Below are 19,547 nucleotides of genomic sequence, written 5' to 3'. Positions count from 1 at the left end.
GAGCCAAACACCGGACGCTGTGCCAGCAAGGACACTAGCCCCTATGGGGGTGGATTGTGAGATTTCACATCGGTTGGAGAGGGAAACAAAACATTCTTTATAAAGGGTGTGGAAACCTCTCCCTAGCAGATGCGTTTTAAAATCGTGAGACTGACGGCGATATGTAACGGGCCAAAGCGGACAATATCTGCTAGCAGTGAGCTTAGGCTGTTACAGATGGTATCAGAATCAGACACTGGGTGTTGTGCCAGTGAGGACGCTCGGGAGGTGAATTGTAAGATTCCACATCGGTTGTAAAGGAGAACGAAGCATTCCTTATAAAGATGTGGAAACCTCTCTCTAGCGGTGGGCTTCAGCTGTTACATATGTAGTACAACCAATAAAGTTAATAATAGATCGCTCTCTTGTTCATAACTTATTGAAAACTCAAGACGCAATTGTACAACTTATAGAACCAATCTTGTTCAAGTACGGTGGTTCTTTTTATGTTTTTATAGAACTATACCACTTCAGCTAGAACCCTATTTTCGATGTCATACCGATAACTCTTTGTCGTGATTACGCATGTGATATAAGCGTTACGTCGCAGGGCGTGCAACCTGTTCATAAGCATTCAACTCTCATACAAGCACAATTAAATGAGGTATGTATGCTTATATGAAAGCTTTATTACAAAAGCATTTTCTTTGTTCAAGTATTGACTCCTTTCTAACATGCTGTTCTTCAAGTCGTCCATTTCATTGAAGGATACTATTGATGGAAGTGCTAAATCATTGAGTGATGAATCTTCTAAACCTTTGGCAACGGAAGAATCAATCTCTGAGTTCATTACTCAAGTTTCAAGCCTTATCAAGTTAGCTAGCTCAATCACTGAACTTTTCCTCTACATATGGCTGTGGTTTAACATGTTTCTCCCTACTTGCAGGCTTGTCGATTCAAGAGACATTGTCGAGTTACAATTGAAACAGCTCGACTGCGAAGTGACGATCCGTAAAAAAGAGGCCTTACCTCAAGCACCACCTCCTGCTGCTGTTCCTATGATGTATGCGTCCCCGCCCTCGCCCTCGCCCTCGGTAGCACCATCAGCTCCTGGTCCTGCTGCACTACCAGCACCTGCTTCTCCAGTTTCAAGCCTACCATCTTCACCTCCTGCTGCCAAGTCAACCAGTTCGTCTCTTCCACCTCTCAAATGCCCTATGGCGGGCACGTTCTACCGTAGTCCCGGGCCTGGAGAACCACCGTTTGTTAAGGTAAATTTCTTTCGTATAGTAAATGGTATTTCGTAAATCTTTCGTTGGAGCTTTTTTTGAGGAGTTCTTCTTATAGGTTGGAGATAAAGTACAGAAGGGACAAATCTTATGCATCATTGAGGCTATGAAATTAATGAACGAAATAGAGGTAAGATTTTCTCTCTTTAGACGTTTAGATCTTTGAATGTAAAACATTATGTTGAAGTTTATCATCCATATGGAGCATTGCTATCTCCTTGTCTTCCCTTTAGTTTGATATCATGTTCTTCGTTTGATTTGCTAACAGTATATTCCTTACTATCCATAGTATTGTCTACTGATGTGGGTGTATGTTCGAAACAGTATTGGATTCACATAAACTGAAAATTTTACTGTTTATAATAGCCTGATTATGGGTGAAACAAACCTCTGATTCTCCTATGTAGTAAACACCTGTCTTGTGTCTTGTTATGTTTCAAAGAATATGGATGCGACTGAATCTTAGGAAAGATGGAGTAATAATTCTTGTAGCCCACCGCTAGCAGATATTATCCTCTTTGGGCCTTTTCTTTTGGGCTTTCTTTTAAGATTTTTAAAACGTGTATGCTAGGGAGATGTTTTCACACCCTTATAAAAAATGATTCGTTCCTCTCTCCAACCGATGTGGGATCTCACAATTCACTCCCCTTCGGGGCTCAACGTCATTGCTGGCATTCGTTCCTCTCTCCAATCAATGTGGGATCTCACAATTCACCCCCTTTGGGGTCCAGCGTCCTTGCTGGCACACCGCCCGATGTCTGGCTTTGATACCATTTGTAACACCCCAAGCCCGCCGCAAGCAGATATTGTTCTTTTTGGGCTTTCCCTTTCGGACTTCCCTTCAAGGTTTTTAAAACGTGTCTGCTAGGGAGAGGTTTTCACACTTTTATAAAAAATGTCTCGTTCCCCTCTTCAACTAATGTAGGATCTCACAATCCATCCCCTTTAGGGCCCTACATCCTTGTTGGCACTTGTTCCTTTCTCCAATCGATGTGGGATCTCCCAATCCACCCCTCCTTAGGGGCCTAGCGTCCTCACTGGCACACCGCCCCGTGTCTAGCTCTAAGAGCATTTGTAACACCTAAAGCCCACTACTAATAAATATTGTCCTCATTGGGCTTTCCCGTTTTTGTTTCCCCTCAAAGGTTTTTAAAACACGTCTGCTAGAGAGAAGTTTTCACACCCTTATAAAGAATGTTTCGTTCCCCTGTCCAACCGATGTGGGGTCTCACAATCCACCCCCTTTGGGGGCCCAGCGTCCTCGCTGACACCCGTTCCTCTCTCCAATCGATGTGGGGTCACACAATCCACCCCCTTTAGGGGCCCAGCATCCTCGCTGACACTCATTTCTCTCTCCAATCGATATGGGATCTCACAATCCACCCCCCTCTCCTTTGGGGCCCAACGTCCTCGTTGGTGTAGTGCCTGGTGTTTGGCTCTTATACCATTTGTAACACCCCAAGCCCACCGCTAGCAGATATTGTCCTCTTGAGCCTTTTCCTTTCGAGCTTCCCCTCAAGGTTTTTAAAACACGTTTGCTAGGGAGGGGTTTCCATACCTTTATAAAGAATGTTTCGTTCCCTTTTCCAACTGTTGTGAGACCTCACAATTCCATTAATTATGAGTCAACATTTGTGCATACATATATACCCCTGAGGATATATGTGAATCAGTAGTAAATCCCCTTTTATTACTGCCTAAATATCCTATGACAGACATGTTGAGTTTTAAGTCATATAGAGGTAAATCTCCATGCATAATGTCTGGTGGCAGCTACCCAGATCATTTGTTTCAGTCAAACTGGCTAATGTCTGCTCTTCCAATTTTATGGGATGTCTCTGTAGGGACAACTAATGTCTTCTCTTAAAAACTTCTAATTTTTCAGGCCGATCAATCAGGGACCATAGTCGAGGTTATTGCAGAGGACGGGAAGCCTGTTAGTGTCGACACGGTAAGTAGTTCTAACCATTAAAGTTATTGTAATGGATGGCTAAACTGTTTCCTTATGGTCTTGTATTTTGTTGTGGTTTCTTTGCAGCCTTTGTTTCGCATTCAACCTTAGATGAATCCTGTTTCGTTTAACACGAGTCGAGTTAAGCTGAGTTCAGGAGGCAAATTGAGTTTCCAAGCAAGTTCAGGTTGTGGATTAGTTATGGTAATGTCTTCTTTTCTCTTTAATTGAGTGTAATCAGAGAGAGATTGTGTTCATAAATGACAATTCCTTTTCCAGTTTAACTTTGGTTGTGAAATCAGATATATATATATATATATATATATTTAACCCTTTGCTAATTTCGTACCTTCGAGTTGATGAAATAAGGATTTCTTCTATCCAAGAACCATATGTTGCTTCGAATTGTAACGAATCAATGAAAATATTAGAACTTGGTCTCGTTTCATTACAATTGATTGTGTTCATCACATTTGCAATGGGAATCAACGCCTCGATTATCGACTCTATGTAAATCATGACCTTTTCAAATAACAATAGCAATTTTGACTTGTATGGAATAACGAGAGCTAAATCCAGACGTGGATTGATATCAGTTTCTAGATCGAGATAGCATTTGTAATTATTGGCCATTGGTCGTATTTGTGAGCGATATGACCAATGTAAAAAACAATGGCTTTACGATCTCCAAGTAAATAGTGTCCAAGAAATCTCATTTCCATTGTGTTTGATTTGATTTATATTACAATGGGAGGTGATGTTCATTATGTGAACTTAGTTCTTAAACAATGAAGCCTACGATCCTATAAACTTCAAAAGAAATGCAGTCTCTAAAGCTGATTCTTTACAGTGCAAATACCTGTTTTCCTCCACTATGTCTGTTGTTATATTGAGAATTACCGGACGTTTTGGATCATAAATACTGTAATCCCGCACTCGAGCAATCCATTTTGCAGCTTCCCATACCCCAAATCTGCACAACACAGAGAGATAAGTGGATTGAACATCACAGAATGGCTGGACTATGAACAATGTTACTCGATGAATGCATGAAACAATGAGTTGATCATGAGTTTATAAGGAATACATCTCCCTCCATTGGTACAAGGCCTTTTATGTAATGTCAGAGTTAGATGAATTCTAACACAGATAATTCAGACAAAAGCAGTGTTTTGAACAATGATTTGCAAACCATTCTTCTTTTTAGAGGAAGAAACATGGACAAGGATGCGTTATAGACGTATTCAACAATGAATTTTCTTCCAAGTGTGTCCCTACTTGCCAAAGATTTTAATGAAGTAATAACTAAGAATAATTGGATACTCCAAATAACAAGTTCAGAGCATGTTCGAGTAATATCAATGTCCAATCCTGACATTTTACTCGATATAGTATGTAACGGCCTAAGCCTACCGCTAATAGATATTGTTCTCTTTGAGCTTTCCCTTCCAGGTTTCTCCTCAAGATTTTAAAATGCGTATACTAGGGAGAGGTTTCCACACCCTTATAAAGAATATTTCGTTCTCCTCCTCAACCGATGTGGGATCTCACAATTTACCCCCCTTCGGGGCCCAACATCCTCACTAGCACTCATCTCTTCTCCAATCGATACGGGATCCCCCAATTGGGACCCAACGTCCTTGCTAGCACACCGTCTCATCGTTGGCACACTGCCTCGTGTCCACCCTCCTTCGAGGCTACCTCCTTGTGGCACACCACCTCGTGTCCAACCCCTTTGGGACTCAGCCTCCTTACTAGCACATCATCCGGTGTCTAGCTCTTATACCATTTCTAATGGCCCAAGCCCACCACTAGTAAATATTGTCCTCTTTGGGCTTCCCCTTCCAGCCTTCCTCTCAAGGTTTTAAAACGTATCTACTAAGAAAAGGTTTTCACACCCTTATAAATAATATTTCGGCTAGCATATGAAAAGAAAATTACCGGGTATTAAAGGACGAGGTTATCAAAACAGCTGGGTAGGCGACATCCTTCTGTATGTTATCATACGGAGAGTATCTGCGAACTGCATGAAAATCATCTATATCCTCCTCAGGGTATCCAAATTCTTCATAGTCAGCTGGTGTTAGTGGTATAATGGGATGAAGGAGTGTGTTTATTGGATCTAGAAATGGAACCTGTAACAAAATGAAAGATTTAGTAAAGATAAAATGGATCAAAACCCTTTTGAAGAAAAGTTTCTTTTAAAACAAACTGATTATAGCAGAAGAATAAAATCTTATAACACGGAATCTTTCCATCCAACTTTAGAACAAACATATAAAATGCAAGAGAAATAATGCAGAAGATAGAGGCATACTTTCAAAATAGCAGATCGAAACAATTCTGGGCATTGATTGATAGCAGAAGCAACCAAAAGTCCTCCAGCACTATAGCCCCAACCAGCAAGCTTCTCCTCATTTACAATCTTTCTTTCAACAAGGAATTTAGCACACGAAATATAATCTTGAACTGAATTAAACTTCTTTGTACGCCTACCATCATGATGCCACTTCTTACCCCCACCACCTCCACCTCTGGAAGCAAACAAAACAACAGGAAATGAGATGCCAAATTAGAGATATAGAACTTTTGATGGAATCTGAAATAAGTTTAACGTTCATAAGATGAATTAAAACCATTTCCAAAGTAAGCTGTTTATCATAGCTAAATCAATAAAAGGTTCAAGCCATGAAGTCATTCAGAATTCAAGGAAGTATAAATGCTTACGAACCTAACATCAGCATATGCAATGACCCAGCCACGATCAAGAAGGCTTTTCAACTCGCTGCGCCACCGTTTGTCGAGTGGCTCACCAAAAGCTCCATGTACATGAAGTAATCCAGGGTTTTCATTTTCTCTTTTACTCTTGTAAGAGTATACGACCGTTAAAGGAATCAAAACTTCATCATGTGATGAGACATTGAAGTGTTCACAAGCATAAAATTCAGAGAGGGTGTTCCACATCTGATCATCATCGAAGTTGGCTTCACCCGTAGAAATCTCCGACTCATTAGATATTTTTCCTGATGCTTCTGCAGAGGAAGTCGTTCCATAAAGAATTCGTGTTCGTTCATGAAGAATGCTTTGCTGTTGAATGATATTCCACTTTCCATCTGATAGGTTATAATCAACCACAGCATCAGGCATCTGTTGAAAGTTAAATAACAATTAATGGGCAGCAAACAGTCGGACATTATTACATTTGTCCTAAAGTCTAAGTAGGTTAAGTTCTTATAATCATTACATTCCAAAGGATAGATATCATTCTAGTTCATATTACTGATTCTAGCAACCAGCAGTTCTAGTTTTAACAATAGAGACGAATCAAACTGCCCACAAACACTCCATAAGATATGAAAATCGACATAACTTTGACCGTTAAGCAATCTGCAATTCATTTCCGTAAAGTTTTGTGCCTCAGCCACAGTTACGAGCAACCACGTGCGTTAAAACAATCTTAAGAATATACGACCAATAGAAATTCACATACCACAGGTGATGAAATGGTAAATCGCATTGTCGATGAATAAAAGTCGTAATTTGGTCCTGAAGAAATCTGCGATACGTGCTTAGGAAGAGGCAGAAAATGTGGTTCTAGTTCTTTGAGATTGATTGATCCCTGGCACATAAAAAAAATGACAGATGGACTAAATAATGGTAGTCAAGGGCCTGCTTAATTATATGGTAACTGCTAGTGTTGCTGCACATTATATGCAACCAGAGGCATAGATAGTCCTAAAATTCCAGAAATTAGACCTTTCCACCAACAGGCAAGGGTAGCCGAACAGCACAGAGTCTAAGTTTCTGTCCTTCCCTAAGAATAAGAACCAAATGCGTGTGACTGAAATCGACATCCACAATCACCAAGTCTGGATCATCAACAAATACATTCTGCACCACATTAGAAAATTGGTTGAGAATCATCAAGATGGAGAAAACAAAAACCATGTTCATGAAAATGTTGAAGGTTTTGGATCATTCAGAGTAAAAGGGGATAAAAAAGGACAAGAAGTCCCAATGAACAAAACCAACCTCCCATGTTCTTGAAGTAGATTCAACACTAAGTGGGCTACGAAGAAGATAATGAGAATCTACTGCTTCGTGACCTTTATTAGCATTCGTAAACAAGTAAAGCACTCCTAGATGATGTTCCATTATGCAATGAGCTAATCCTTCACACTCCCAAATTAACTCCATACCAGATAACGGATTGGCAGCATCAATCAGAAAGACCTAAAATGTAGGGTTCACAATAAATATATAATTGCAACCGACCTTAGTACCAACTATGAAGTTCTTCAGATGTCATACATACCTTGGAAGATGTAGGAGTGAATCGATTAACAGTAACAAAATTAAAGTCTTTTGTGTGTCTAATATAAACATGAACATCATCATCTGGTTCTTCCAGAAGCAAAGTATCTTCATCAGTTGATCCAATCATGCTACAATATAATCTATAAAAAAAAGCATATTCCATCTCATTTTCACAACCATAGTCGTCAATATGGAAAAAAACTGAAGAATACACTGATGAGGAGTAACTGCGCAGAGAAACTATTTTACCAACCTACATGGTCTTTTATTTTGATCAGTAACAACATAGAGCAATGCCTGGCCGCCTTTGGCCCATGCCAAATTAGAAACTCGATCGACTTGAGGCTTACTACATAAAGAACCAGAACTCAAATTCTTTACAGACAATCTGAAGTAGTCATTGTCCTTGTCATACATAGTGTATGCAAGAAAGCGATGATCAGGAGATACTTCTGATAGCTCCTCATAGGCATAACCTACAATAATTATTAAGAGGGTGAGATTCAACATGCTTCAAATATAAAGGGGGAATAAGTAATGGCATGCGGAAACTATAATCAGAAACCAAGCTCTTCCTTGTCAGGAATAAGGACTCTCCACAATGGTATGATATTGTCCACTTTGAGCATAAGCTCTCATGGTTTTGCTTTGGGCTTCCCAAAAGGCCTCATACCAATGGAGATGTATTCCTTACTTATAAACTCATGATCGTTCCCTAAATTAGTCAATGTGGGACTCCCTTCCAACAATCCTCCCCTCCAACAAAGTACACTACAGAGCCTTTCCTGAGGCCTATGGAGTCCTCGAACAACCTCCCCTTAATCGGGGCTCGACTTCTTCTCTGGATTCCTCGAACAAAGTACATCCTTGTTCGACACTTGAGTCACTTTGAAATACACCTTTGAGGGTCACAACTTCTTTATTCGACATTTGAGGATCCTATTGACAGAGTTAAGTTAAGGGCATGGCTCCGATACCATGTTAGAAATAACNGGGTCACAACTTCTTTATTCGACATTTGAGGATCCTATTGACTGAGCTAAGTTAAGGGCATGGCTCCGATACCATGTTAGAAATAACGACTCTCCACAATGGTATGATATTGTCCACTTTGATCATAAGCTCTCATGGCTTTGCTTTTGGCTTCCTTTCCTTACTTATAAACTCATGATCATTCCCTAAATTAGCCAATGTGATGTTGGAAAGGGGATAGTGAAAGAGATAGGAATGGATAAAATAGATACTGACTCGATGCTTAAAGGGTTAAGCAATTCCAGTATCTNCCGATACCATGTTAGAAATAACGACTCTCCACAATGGTATGATATTGTCCACTTTGATCATAAGCTCTCATGGCTTTGCTTTTGGCTTCCTTTCCTTACTTATAAACTCATGATCATTCCCTAAATTAGCCAATGTGAGACTCCCTCCCAACAATCCTCAACATTCCTCTTGTAGATGATTGCTTCATTTCATGTTATGAGGCAAAACAAAGTTTATCAGGAAGCAGCACGAAATAGAATTCTCTCAAAATGATTTGTTTTAAAGTGAATCCCACAAAAGAACATTTTTAACCAAAGGGAAACAGAGGAGGATCAGGGAAAAGATAACAATACCTCCGAATCTCTCAGCTTCTTGATTATAATCAAGCAACTTTTGCTCAATTTTCTTGCCGGAAACATAATCAAATCCAGCTGAAGGAGATTTATTAGAAATGAACTTTTCATGTAAGCTCGCTAATCTGCGACAGAGAACTTGATACTGCTTTCCTTCTTCGACTCTTCGATAATACAACCTGCGGCGATTGACATTCGCCTTCAAAGAGATCAACAATAATTGAGGCAAAGAGATTGATTCTAATCGATTAACAACAATGCAAAGAGTTCATAACCAAAAAAACCCTACCAAGGACCCAAACGAAGTGAAGGAGTCGAGAGGTCAAAAGCCAAGCGAGAAGCCATTTCAGATTGAAGCTTACTCTGGAGTCGTTCTGTGTCAGCCATTACAGCCTCCACATACTTCTCCTCCTGCTCCATGTAAACGTCCATATGCCGCATCGCCACCTTGTCGTTCAATCTCGACATCCAACTGTACGGATCCTCCCAAGTGATATCGTGCATAGTGAAACTCTGTGGCTTCTTTGGAGGCTTTGGCGGCCCCGGTGGTGACGGTGGCTGTGGAGTCTTTGGTGCCTTGTAGTGGAGGCATCGCCGGAGAGCACCGTGAAGATTAGAGCGGCAGTGGCGGAGGGCTGCACGAAATTGGTTCATTGCCGGAGTTGCTCCGCCGGCAATGTTAGAGAGGGTTTATATGGGGTTTTTGTTCTGAAAATCGAAAAATACTTCCTTTTCTATTATATATATATTATTTTATTTTTTTTTTAAGAAAATATGTTTTGGGAAATTATTATTATTTATTTTTTTAAGTTTGAATTTTGGAGGTCGGACCAACCTAATCCGAATCATAAAGCTTGAACTAATAACATCTTGGATTGGGTTAGATTATTTTCATGGAATTGAACGGGTTCAATTTGGGTTTCAGATTCAGTAGATAAATGTTCGAGTTAACCTGAACTGAACCGATAATATATACATATTACTTGGCATTCAAATAAATAAATAATAAAGAGTGCATATGGTCTGGATTGGGTTGAGTTAAATGATTTTTTTTTACCCAACCACAGGTTGTTTGGATGGGTAACCCAACCCGACCCGAAAATTTTTACAATCCAATCTAACCCAAATTTTTATTTTCGGATTAGAATGTTGGGTTGTTAAAAAAAATTTATTTGACCACGACTCACCATTATTCTAACATAAATGATATTAAATAAATCCGAAACAAACATAAATTAATCTATATTCATCAAAATTCATCTAGAATAATAATAAATAAAATAAAATAAAAAAAAGAAAAAAAAAACAAGCCCAATATTTGAAAAGGCCATTAGAAATGGGCTTGAACACTAGTGGGCTTGCTCAACAACCCAGCTCAATTTCTCAAGTACGTTGAGACGTATGTTGGTTTGTAATGATAGTGTAAGACAAGTAACATGATCATGTTGTAGAGAAATATCGGGACTATCTTTGTGACATTCCACATCGGTTGGAGAGTAGAACAAAACATTCCTTATAAAAGTGTAGAAATCTCTTCTTAGTGCATTTTAAAATCGTGAGGCTGACGGCGATACATAACAAGCCAAAACAGACAATATCTGCTAGCGGTGGGCTTAGGCTGTTACAAATAGTATCAGAGCCAAACATCAGGCAGTGTGCCAACGAGGACGTTGGACCCACAAAGAGGGTGGATTGTAAGATCTCACATCGATTGGAGAGGGGAACAAAGCATTCCTTCCAAGGGTGTAGAAACCTCTCCCTAGTAGATGCTTTTTAAAATCATGAGGCTGACGTGATACGTAATAGGCCAAAGCAGACAATATCTACTAGAGGTAGGCTTGAGCTGTTACAAATGGCATCAAAGCCAAACACCAGGCGATGTGCCACGAGGACGTTAGGCCCCCAAAGGGGGTGGATTGTGAGATCCCACATCGGTTGGAGAGGGGAATGAAACATTTCTTACAATAGAAACCTCTCCTTAGTAGGCGCGTTTTAAAACCGTGAGGTTGACGGCGATACATAACGAGCCAAAGTGAACAATATCTACTAACAGTGGGCTTAGGCTGTTACAAATGGTATTAGAGCCAAACACCAGACAATGTGTCAGTAAGGACATTGGACCCACAAAGAGGTAGATGTAAGATCTCACAATCGGTTGGAGAGGAGAACGAAACATTCCTTACAAGGGTGTAGAAACCTCCCCCTAATAGGCGCGTTTTAAAACCGTGAGGCTGACGACAATACATAACGAGCCAAAGTGAACAATATCTACTAACAGTGGGCTTAGGCTGTTACAAATGGTATCAGAGCCAAACACCAGGCAATGTGCCATCAAAGACATTGGACCCACAAAGAGGGTGGATTGTGAGATCCCACATCGGTTGGAGAGGGGAACAAAACATTTCTTACAAGGGTGTAAAAACCTCTCCCTAATAGGCGCGTTTTAAAACCGTGAGGCTGACGGCGATACATAACGAGCCAAAGTGAACAATATCTACTAACAGTGGGCTTAGGCTGTTACAAATGGTATTAGAGCCAAACACCAGACAATGTGTCAGTAAGGACATTGGACCCACAAAGAGGTAGATGTAAGATCTCACAATCGGTTGGAGAGGAGAACGAAACATTCCTTACAAGGGTGTAGAAACCTCCCCCTAATAGGCGCGTTTTAAAACCGTGAGGCTGACGACAATACATAACGAGCCAAAGTGAACAATATCTACTAACAGTGGGCTTAGGCTGTTACAAATGGTATCAGAGCCAAACACCAGGCAATGTGCCATCAAAGACATTGGACCCACAAAGAGGGTGGATTGTGAGATCCCACATCGGTTGGAGAGGGGAACAAAACATTTCTTACAAGGGTGTAAAAACCTCTCCCTAATAGGCGCGTTTTAAAACCGTGAGGCTGACGACAATACATAACGAGCCAAAGTGAACAATATCTACTAACAGTGGGCTTAGGCTGTTACAAATGGTATCAGAGCCAAACACCAGGCAATGTGCCATCAAAGACATTGGACCCACAAAGAGGGTGGATTGTGAGATCCCACATCGGTTGGAGAGGGGAACAAAACATTTCTTACAAGGGTGTAAAAACCTCTCCCTAATAGGCGCGTTTTAAAACCGTGAGGCTGACGACGATACATAACGAGCCAAAGTGAACAATATCTACTAACAGTGGGCTTAGGCTGTTACAAATGGTATTAGAGCCAAACACCAGGCAATGTGTCAGTAAGGACATTGGACCCACAAAGAGGTAGATGTGAGATCTCACATCGGTTGGAGAGGAGAACGAAACATTCCTTACAAGGGTGTCGAAACCTCTCCCTAATAGACGCGTTTTATGGCGATACATAACGAGCTAAAGCAGACAATATCTACTAGCAGTGGGTTTAGACTGTTACAATCTCGATAACGTTACAAGATGCAAAATGAAGTAAGTTAGGGTATGCTTGTCCGAGCATGAGAGAGAACATAAAATATATTTATCAAAACCAATGCCTATGTTGGAGCCAAGGCAGCAGGGCTAATTATCTTACTTAATTGTACTATGAAAACCCTAAAACAAGAGAATTAACAATATTAATTAATGATAAAATGCCCATTGGTGACCAAATTTACATCAAGGAAGGATGATGATTAGTTTAATATTAGAGTAAAATAGTGGTGAATTTCTTGAAGACTGTCATTGATTGGAAATTGAAACTATTATTTTTGCATAAAATAATATAAATTAATTTCTCTTCATTATTTGAAATAATTAACTATACTTTATTATAAGTACATGTGACAAAATCAATGTATAGATTAAATCATTTACTTATTAATATAACATAAGATTATGAGTTTCTATGCAAAGAACTCTACTCCCAATAATTTCCTAAACCCTAAAAAAACGTTTTTTTCTTCTCCAAATTTACGAACAAGTTGGATTTCTTATGTATGTTTTTCTACAAAATTAAGGATCGAGCGTGTTGCCTTTTATCTGGTAGACAATGAGAGAGATAACAGGAGGGCAAATAGGCAACACGATCCTACTTTTAGCTGTCATCAGGGTTTTTCAATAAATTCAAGCAGAAATGACTAAACCTCGTAGTTTTTATGGTGGACGTACATGGGGTTGAGTTACTGAAACTACCAATGACATGCATGTTGTAACGATTTAATCTTATGTTGGACGTACGTAGAGTTGTTACAAATGATATCAAAGCAGAACCCTCCTTGTAGGGTGTGGTTCGAGAACGAACCAATGTGCAAATTGGTGGACGTGTGATGTCCGAGTGAAGGAGCGGTATATCTTCCTTTTCGGTGGCTCGTCATAGGAGTTCCAAAGTTGAGTATGCTCGACTTGGAGCAATTCTATGTTAGTCTGTGAGGAATAGTCTTCACTCTTTTCTTAGAGGAATTTGTTGAGGATTGTTCGAGTCTCATATTGGCTAATATCGATGAAGTGAGAGACGTTATCTTCACTGATATGAAACTTTTTGGAAAAACCCTAAAAAACTAAGTCGGGAGAGTGTTCGGCATCTCATTGTTCTCGTCTTTTCACCCACTCTCTCCTGTCGGGTTGAGTCAAACTACAACTCACAAATTTCGTTACATTTAAATTAAATAGACACGAAATTATCCAAGTCCAATAATTGTATAGACATGAACAAACCAAAAAATTTAATGAGAGAGCAAAGTAGGATATATTTTTTTTATTTTATCATTATACTTTTTGACTTATATTCATTAGTGTTCGTACTTTTAAAACGTCTATTTTGAACCTCATATTTTTAAAAAAAAAAATTATTTAAATTTTAGCTTTTCAAAATTCTAAACGAAGACGATACTACTTTAAAAAAATTATGAGTATAGTGTCGTGAGGTCCATAAACTCTCGGGAAGGTCATAATTTGGTCCATAAACTTTAGTTTATACGTACTTAAAATTTTGTAACGACTTAATCCCAGTGGTAAAAAAATCATCAAAATTAAATAGTTGTGTTTATTATCCAACGATTGAGACTTTGAAACTCTTGTAAACGTATCACCGCGAGCAGATATTGTTCGATTTGGTCCGTTACATATTTTCATCAGTCTCACAGTTTTAGAACGTGCCTACTAGGGAGAGGTTTCCACACCCTTACAAGAAATTTTTTGTTTCTCTCGACCCACACTTAGGGATATACAAGCATCATTCTTCAGATGGATCGATGTTCAATAGTAACCTGGGATAAGCAGGCACGAACTTCTGTATAGCGCCCTAGTTTGTTAATACAAGTAGCTAAGAGGGCTGGGAAGTACGACTTGCGTCAAACTTGTGAAAGAATACTTGCATCGCACCTACTGAACAAGGCTCCTTGAAAGTCTTTCGGGGATTACGAGTTAATAACGAACTTGTAAAATGAATCTGTTTATCATAAAGAGATTCGTTTATAAACTAAAACGAGAAAGGTGGGCAATTTTTGCAAAGTAGAAGGACTAAATAGCAAAAAAATAAAATTAGTAGTTGGGAAAAGTTTAGTTTTTATTTTATTTTTAATTTAAATTAGAGGAAATTAAATCCTAAAAATAGTAAACGATACAAAGACTAAAGATGGAAAAACATCGCCTTGTCGGAAGGAAACATGTTGAGCCGTACGATTGATGAGTTGGCATTGCCAACCAAATCCACGGCTCCTTTTCTACCTACGTGGCAGAGCCGACCGAGCCGAGTCGAATCGAGCTGAGACGAGAGTAAAGCCAGCGTCCCTCGGTTGCCGACAAGGAGTACATGGATCCACGTGGGATCACGAGGAGTGTGGGGACCACAAAGAAGCGCACGTGTCAACCACCGACGTCCCATCCAGTTGACCGTAGATTGCGGGATCTTTGTACGGCCTTTATTTTTTTGCTTGTGTGTCCCCAGGTGGGGGTGCGTGTCTGCTTCACGGTTGAAAATAAATTAAATTAAAAATTTAATTTATTTATTTTTATCCAACATTATCTCTAAGTTGATATTATCTGTTTTGACCCGTTACGTATTGATATGGACTAAGAGACATCAATCATACAATATACTTCAACGAATATGTGAAGAAAATGTTGTTGAAATTATCAAAAGATATTTCAATTCATGCTACGTTGAAGAAGAATGAAGTTTCATTGTTATAAATTTTAGGTGGATTACAATTTAAAGTTATTGTATTTCGTTAATATATTTGAGGACTTTTTATTTACTTTCGGTTACATAATGGTTAATTATGGTCATAAAGTATGAATGTTACAACTCTGAGAATGTCTTTAATAGTTTCATTTTGAGACTATATATTGTCGTGTATGTTGTATTTGTAGTAAAAGAAGCATTTGTGCTTTCTTAAGCTAATGACTAAGTTTCTTTGCAGTTCTATGTAGTTTAGGTTGCATGTAGAATCATTCAAGCTCGACACGATCAATCTTGCTTGTAAAGTGATTCGAGATATTTGACCAACAATAATCATTCAAGCTAGACATGATCGATCTTGCTTGTGGAGTGATTCAAATCTCAAACAAGTTTTCTTGCCTTGAGATATTCAATCAACAAGGTAATCTGAATCTTACTTCCGTTGTAGTGATTTCCGTATCTTNCAACAAGGTAATCTGAATCTTACTTCCCTTGTAGTGATTTCCGTATCTTTTGGGGTATCAGAGCTTTCTCTTGGGCTGATACCATATCACGTATCGTCGTCAACTTTACAATTTTAAAACGTGTCTATTATGAGAGATTTTCACACACTTATAAAAAAATAATTTGTTTCGTAAGACCTCGTAAAAATTAATAATTAAATTAATATTAACGAAACGAGAATAATTCAGTAACATCATTATAAACCCTAAACCCTAAAATGCATGTATGATGTATTAGCATTAGCATATTACATGCATTAGGCTTCTTACCTTATAAACCCTAAAACATGCATTAGCATATTTAAGACTTCATGAGAATTTTTAAATTTTTTCTTCAAAAAATATTTATTATCTAAAATCACATCTCATATTAAGGTTTAAAAAAATAAATTATTTAAGATCATTGTTAAATGCAAGAGAGATAAACTATATATATATATATATATATATATATATATATATATATATATATAATTAAACCTAAGTATAAACACGAAAAAATGTATGTCAAAAATATTCTTAAATTTTCAAAAAAAAAAAAAAAAAAGTTAATATTTTTATTTAAAAAATTTCTGTAAACTTTTAAAAGGTTTGATTAATATTTTAAACTTTTTTTTAAAAAAACTTTAAAAATATATATTTTTTTAAATATTCCTATTAAAAAGTTTGGAGATAATTTATGGTATTTTTAATTTTTTTTTTAATATAAGGTATTAATGATTTTTAGTATTTTTAAAACAATATTAAAAATTTTCTTAAAAGTTTTAAGAGTATTATTGAAAATTTTGAAAATTCAAGAATATTTCTTTTAGACAAAGTACAGAGTTTATGCCTATTTTTATTAATTTAGTCTATTATTTTTAATTTTTTCTAAATGTTTCCCGGAGTAAAAAAAACGAAATTAGACGAAGAGTTAAGTGTTTTGAATGTTTTTCTTTCAAAGTTAATCTGAGACGGTTTTCAAAGTTAATCCAACCAAACGTCGTAATCATTGTCACGTCGTTCTAGGTAAATATTGCAATTTTTTTTAAAATATAGTTATTTTTATAATTTAGCATTTTTGTAAGCACCAAAATCATAACAAAAGTAAAAAAAAAAAAGTTAGGAATTTTGTATTGTAGATGCCCTACAAAATCATAACACATCAAAAAAAATTAAAATAATAATATATATGATTAATTTAATTACGAGATAATTAGATAATTACGAGACATTACGAGATAATTTAATTACAAAGAAAAAAAGATCTAGTGACTCAAAAAACTTGAACACTTTGTTAGGAATCACGGATCTCCACAATGGTATGGATATTGTCCACTTTGAGCCTAAGCTCTCACAGCTTTGCTTTAGGTTTCCCCAAAAAGTCTCGTACCAATGAAGATAGTATTCCTGGATTATAAACCAAGGATCATTTCCTAAATTAGCCGATGTGGAACTCTCATCCAACACCTCCGTTCGAACAAAGTATGTCTCCCCTTAATCGATGCTCGACTCATTTTTTTTCTTTTGGAGTCTTCGAACAAAGTACACCCTTTGTTCGATACTTTAGTCACTTTTTTACTATACCTTCGAAGCTCACAATACTTTGTTCGACATATGAGGATTTGTCCATCTATTGGCGTGACTAAGTTTAGAGCATGACTCTGATATCAGATATATTGAAAAAGATGGTGATACAGTGACCTTGTTCAATGATGATGATCTACATGACATGATGAAGCCTTCCCGGGAAGTCTAAAACAAAGCTACGAGAGTTTATGCTCAAAGTGAACAATATCATACCATTGCGTAGATCCGTGATTCCTAACACAATTCAATCTAATTTATACCGTTTGGGTTGAATTGAGTTTAAACGAATAAAAATTTATGAATTAAGTGAGTTTAATAGTTTTTCTAAAATTAATTTTTGTGAAATAAAATCAATCCAAATTTATCGTCAAATTTTTTTAAAATTGTTATATATATTATTTTTATTAAAAACAAAATTTTGAATAAATGACTCGAACAAATCAAACTGACTCAACCTAAATATATTGTGGTCGGATCTCACTGTGTACATTATTTAATAAGAGTTCTTTAGATTAGGTTGATAGCAGGGTTAAAGAAAAGGCGGGTATGAAACGGCATATCGCGTAACCGTCCCTGTAAGCAGCTTCATTCTTTCTTATTGTAAACAAATGGATTAACCCGACCCGACCTAACCATGGTTTATTTGCACTTTTAATGTTCTAAACAAATAAAATGAAAAAAAAAAAAAAAAAAAAAAAAAAAAAAAAAAAAAAAAAAAAAAAAAAAAAAAAGAAAACTTTATAAACTGTCATATCATTTGAAAGGGGAATTAAAAAAAACACATCTCATATGTCTAGTCGGAAAGAATAAACACGAGCTTCTACCGATCTCTTATTTATATCACAAAAATAAATTAAATCTCGACGATAACATGATATTGTTCACTTCAAACATAACTCTCGTGACAATAGAGATAGTGTCTCTTACTTATATACTCATGATCTTCCTCTTAATTAGCTAACGTGAGACTCCAACCATCTTGTCAATCTTAAACTCGTTTAAATATTGTACGAAAGGCTGGAAGATCACCGCACGTCACATGGTATCCAGTGCACCCCTGGAGGTCCTTGAAAATCTAGAGAACGATCGAGTGTCTCCCACGCCCGGTTGTACTCATAACCGCATCAGGTCTCCAAGATGAACAATCTCATGAAAAGTCAGCACAATGGATTAGGTTAACATATATGAACGACGTTCTTTCAAACTTCATACAAGAGAACGTCCCATTTACTGCTACGTCGTTCTAGGTCATCGTTACATCAATTTTTCATCGATTAAAAGCAAATTAATAGGGGATTGTGTTTCTTTTCATCTTTTCCTCAATAATTACAAAAAGTTTCCTTCTAATCAATGTTATGTTCAAGAATGAATGCCATAGGGAAGAGTATCAATTATTTCAAGACATGGGGGATGTGGCTGTCTCTTTTTTTTTTTCTTTCTTTCTGGGATTTTCATTTCAATTCAAAACATTATGAAAAAAAAAACACAACAATATTAATTAGGGTTTTGTCTTGTTGCCTAATTGTTACAAATCTTTACCAAAAAGATTGTGTTTTTAAAGCCAAAACAAGAACAACAACAACAACCTTAATGAACAGTCTTGACTGTTTTGTTCTTCAAATAACTGTTGAATTTCCCACCACAAAAACCCAATCTTCTGTTTCTTTACCTGATGAACATGAAAAAAACAACCTGAAAAGCCCTAGCTTTGAACATGTTCATCTTTATAACCCAAAAAAAACCAGAAAAAAAAGGCTTTTTACACCAATTTTGTTCATGTTCTTCATTTGGGTCATCATTAAATCATCAAAATACTCAAATTTACTTCGAATTATACATATATAAGCTTATAAAGATCAAATCTTTGATACCCAAATCACTAAATGGACAAAACCCACCAAAATTTAGCAATAATTTCCCACTAATTTATGTCAAAAACACTATTTTCTTCCTCAAAAATCCACCAAACCCATCAATTAGTATCAATTCAAAGTGATCTTGAAGATTAAAACAAAAAAAAAAACATGATCATCCTTATAGAAAGCTAACACGAGCTATGCGTAGCTCATACAGGTCGAAGGTTCAAATCTACACTTCCACGCGATTACGAATTGGACATAAAAATAAGCGATAGGTTACAAATTCTCTTAGCACATAATTCATATAGAAAACTATATCAATGTTCTTGATTGTGT

General features: G+C 37.2%; 2 protein-coding genes across 2 annotated transcripts; one reads left to right on the top strand and one right to left on the bottom strand.

Annotated features, from left to right (window-relative positions):
- Positions 1 to 589: 589 nt before the first annotated feature.
- On the top strand, positions 590 to 3,560 carry LOC111798857 (biotin carboxyl carrier protein of acetyl-CoA carboxylase, chloroplastic-like; the record flags this gene model as incomplete). The annotated part of the gene is given in 6 exon segments (XM_023682207.1): positions 590 to 643; positions 729 to 853; positions 926 to 1,250; positions 1,327 to 1,398; positions 3,154 to 3,219; positions 3,307 to 3,560. Coding segments are annotated over 6 exon segments (666 nt in total), but the record flags the coding sequence as incomplete, so codon positions are not given.
- A 345-nt stretch (positions 3,561 to 3,905) lies between these two features.
- LOC111798207 (protease 2-like) lies at positions 3,906 to 9,860 on the bottom strand. The gene is made up of 11 exons (XM_023681217.1): positions 9,442 to 9,860; positions 9,153 to 9,331; positions 7,790 to 8,012; positions 7,535 to 7,676; positions 7,252 to 7,452; positions 6,976 to 7,110; positions 6,710 to 6,838; positions 5,951 to 6,366; positions 5,537 to 5,753; positions 5,161 to 5,354; positions 3,906 to 4,192 (listed from the first exon to the last, which is right to left on the bottom strand). The coding sequence occupies exons 1-11, from the start codon at positions 9,804 to 9,806 to the stop codon at positions 4,015 to 4,017; spliced, it is 2,379 nt and encodes a 792-aa protein (XP_023536985.1). The 5' UTR covers positions 9,807 to 9,860; the 3' UTR covers positions 3,906 to 4,014.
- Between the last annotated feature and the right edge of the window lie 9,687 nt (positions 9,861 to 19,547).

Source organism: Cucurbita pepo, chromosome LG07 (assembly GCF_002806865.2).
Source record: "Cucurbita pepo subsp. pepo cultivar mu-cu-16 chromosome LG07, ASM280686v2, whole genome shotgun sequence".
In the NCBI taxonomy this organism is placed as follows: Eukaryota; Viridiplantae; Streptophyta; class Magnoliopsida; order Cucurbitales; family Cucurbitaceae; genus Cucurbita; species Cucurbita pepo.
This window is presented reverse-complemented; position numbering and strand designations above follow the sequence as displayed.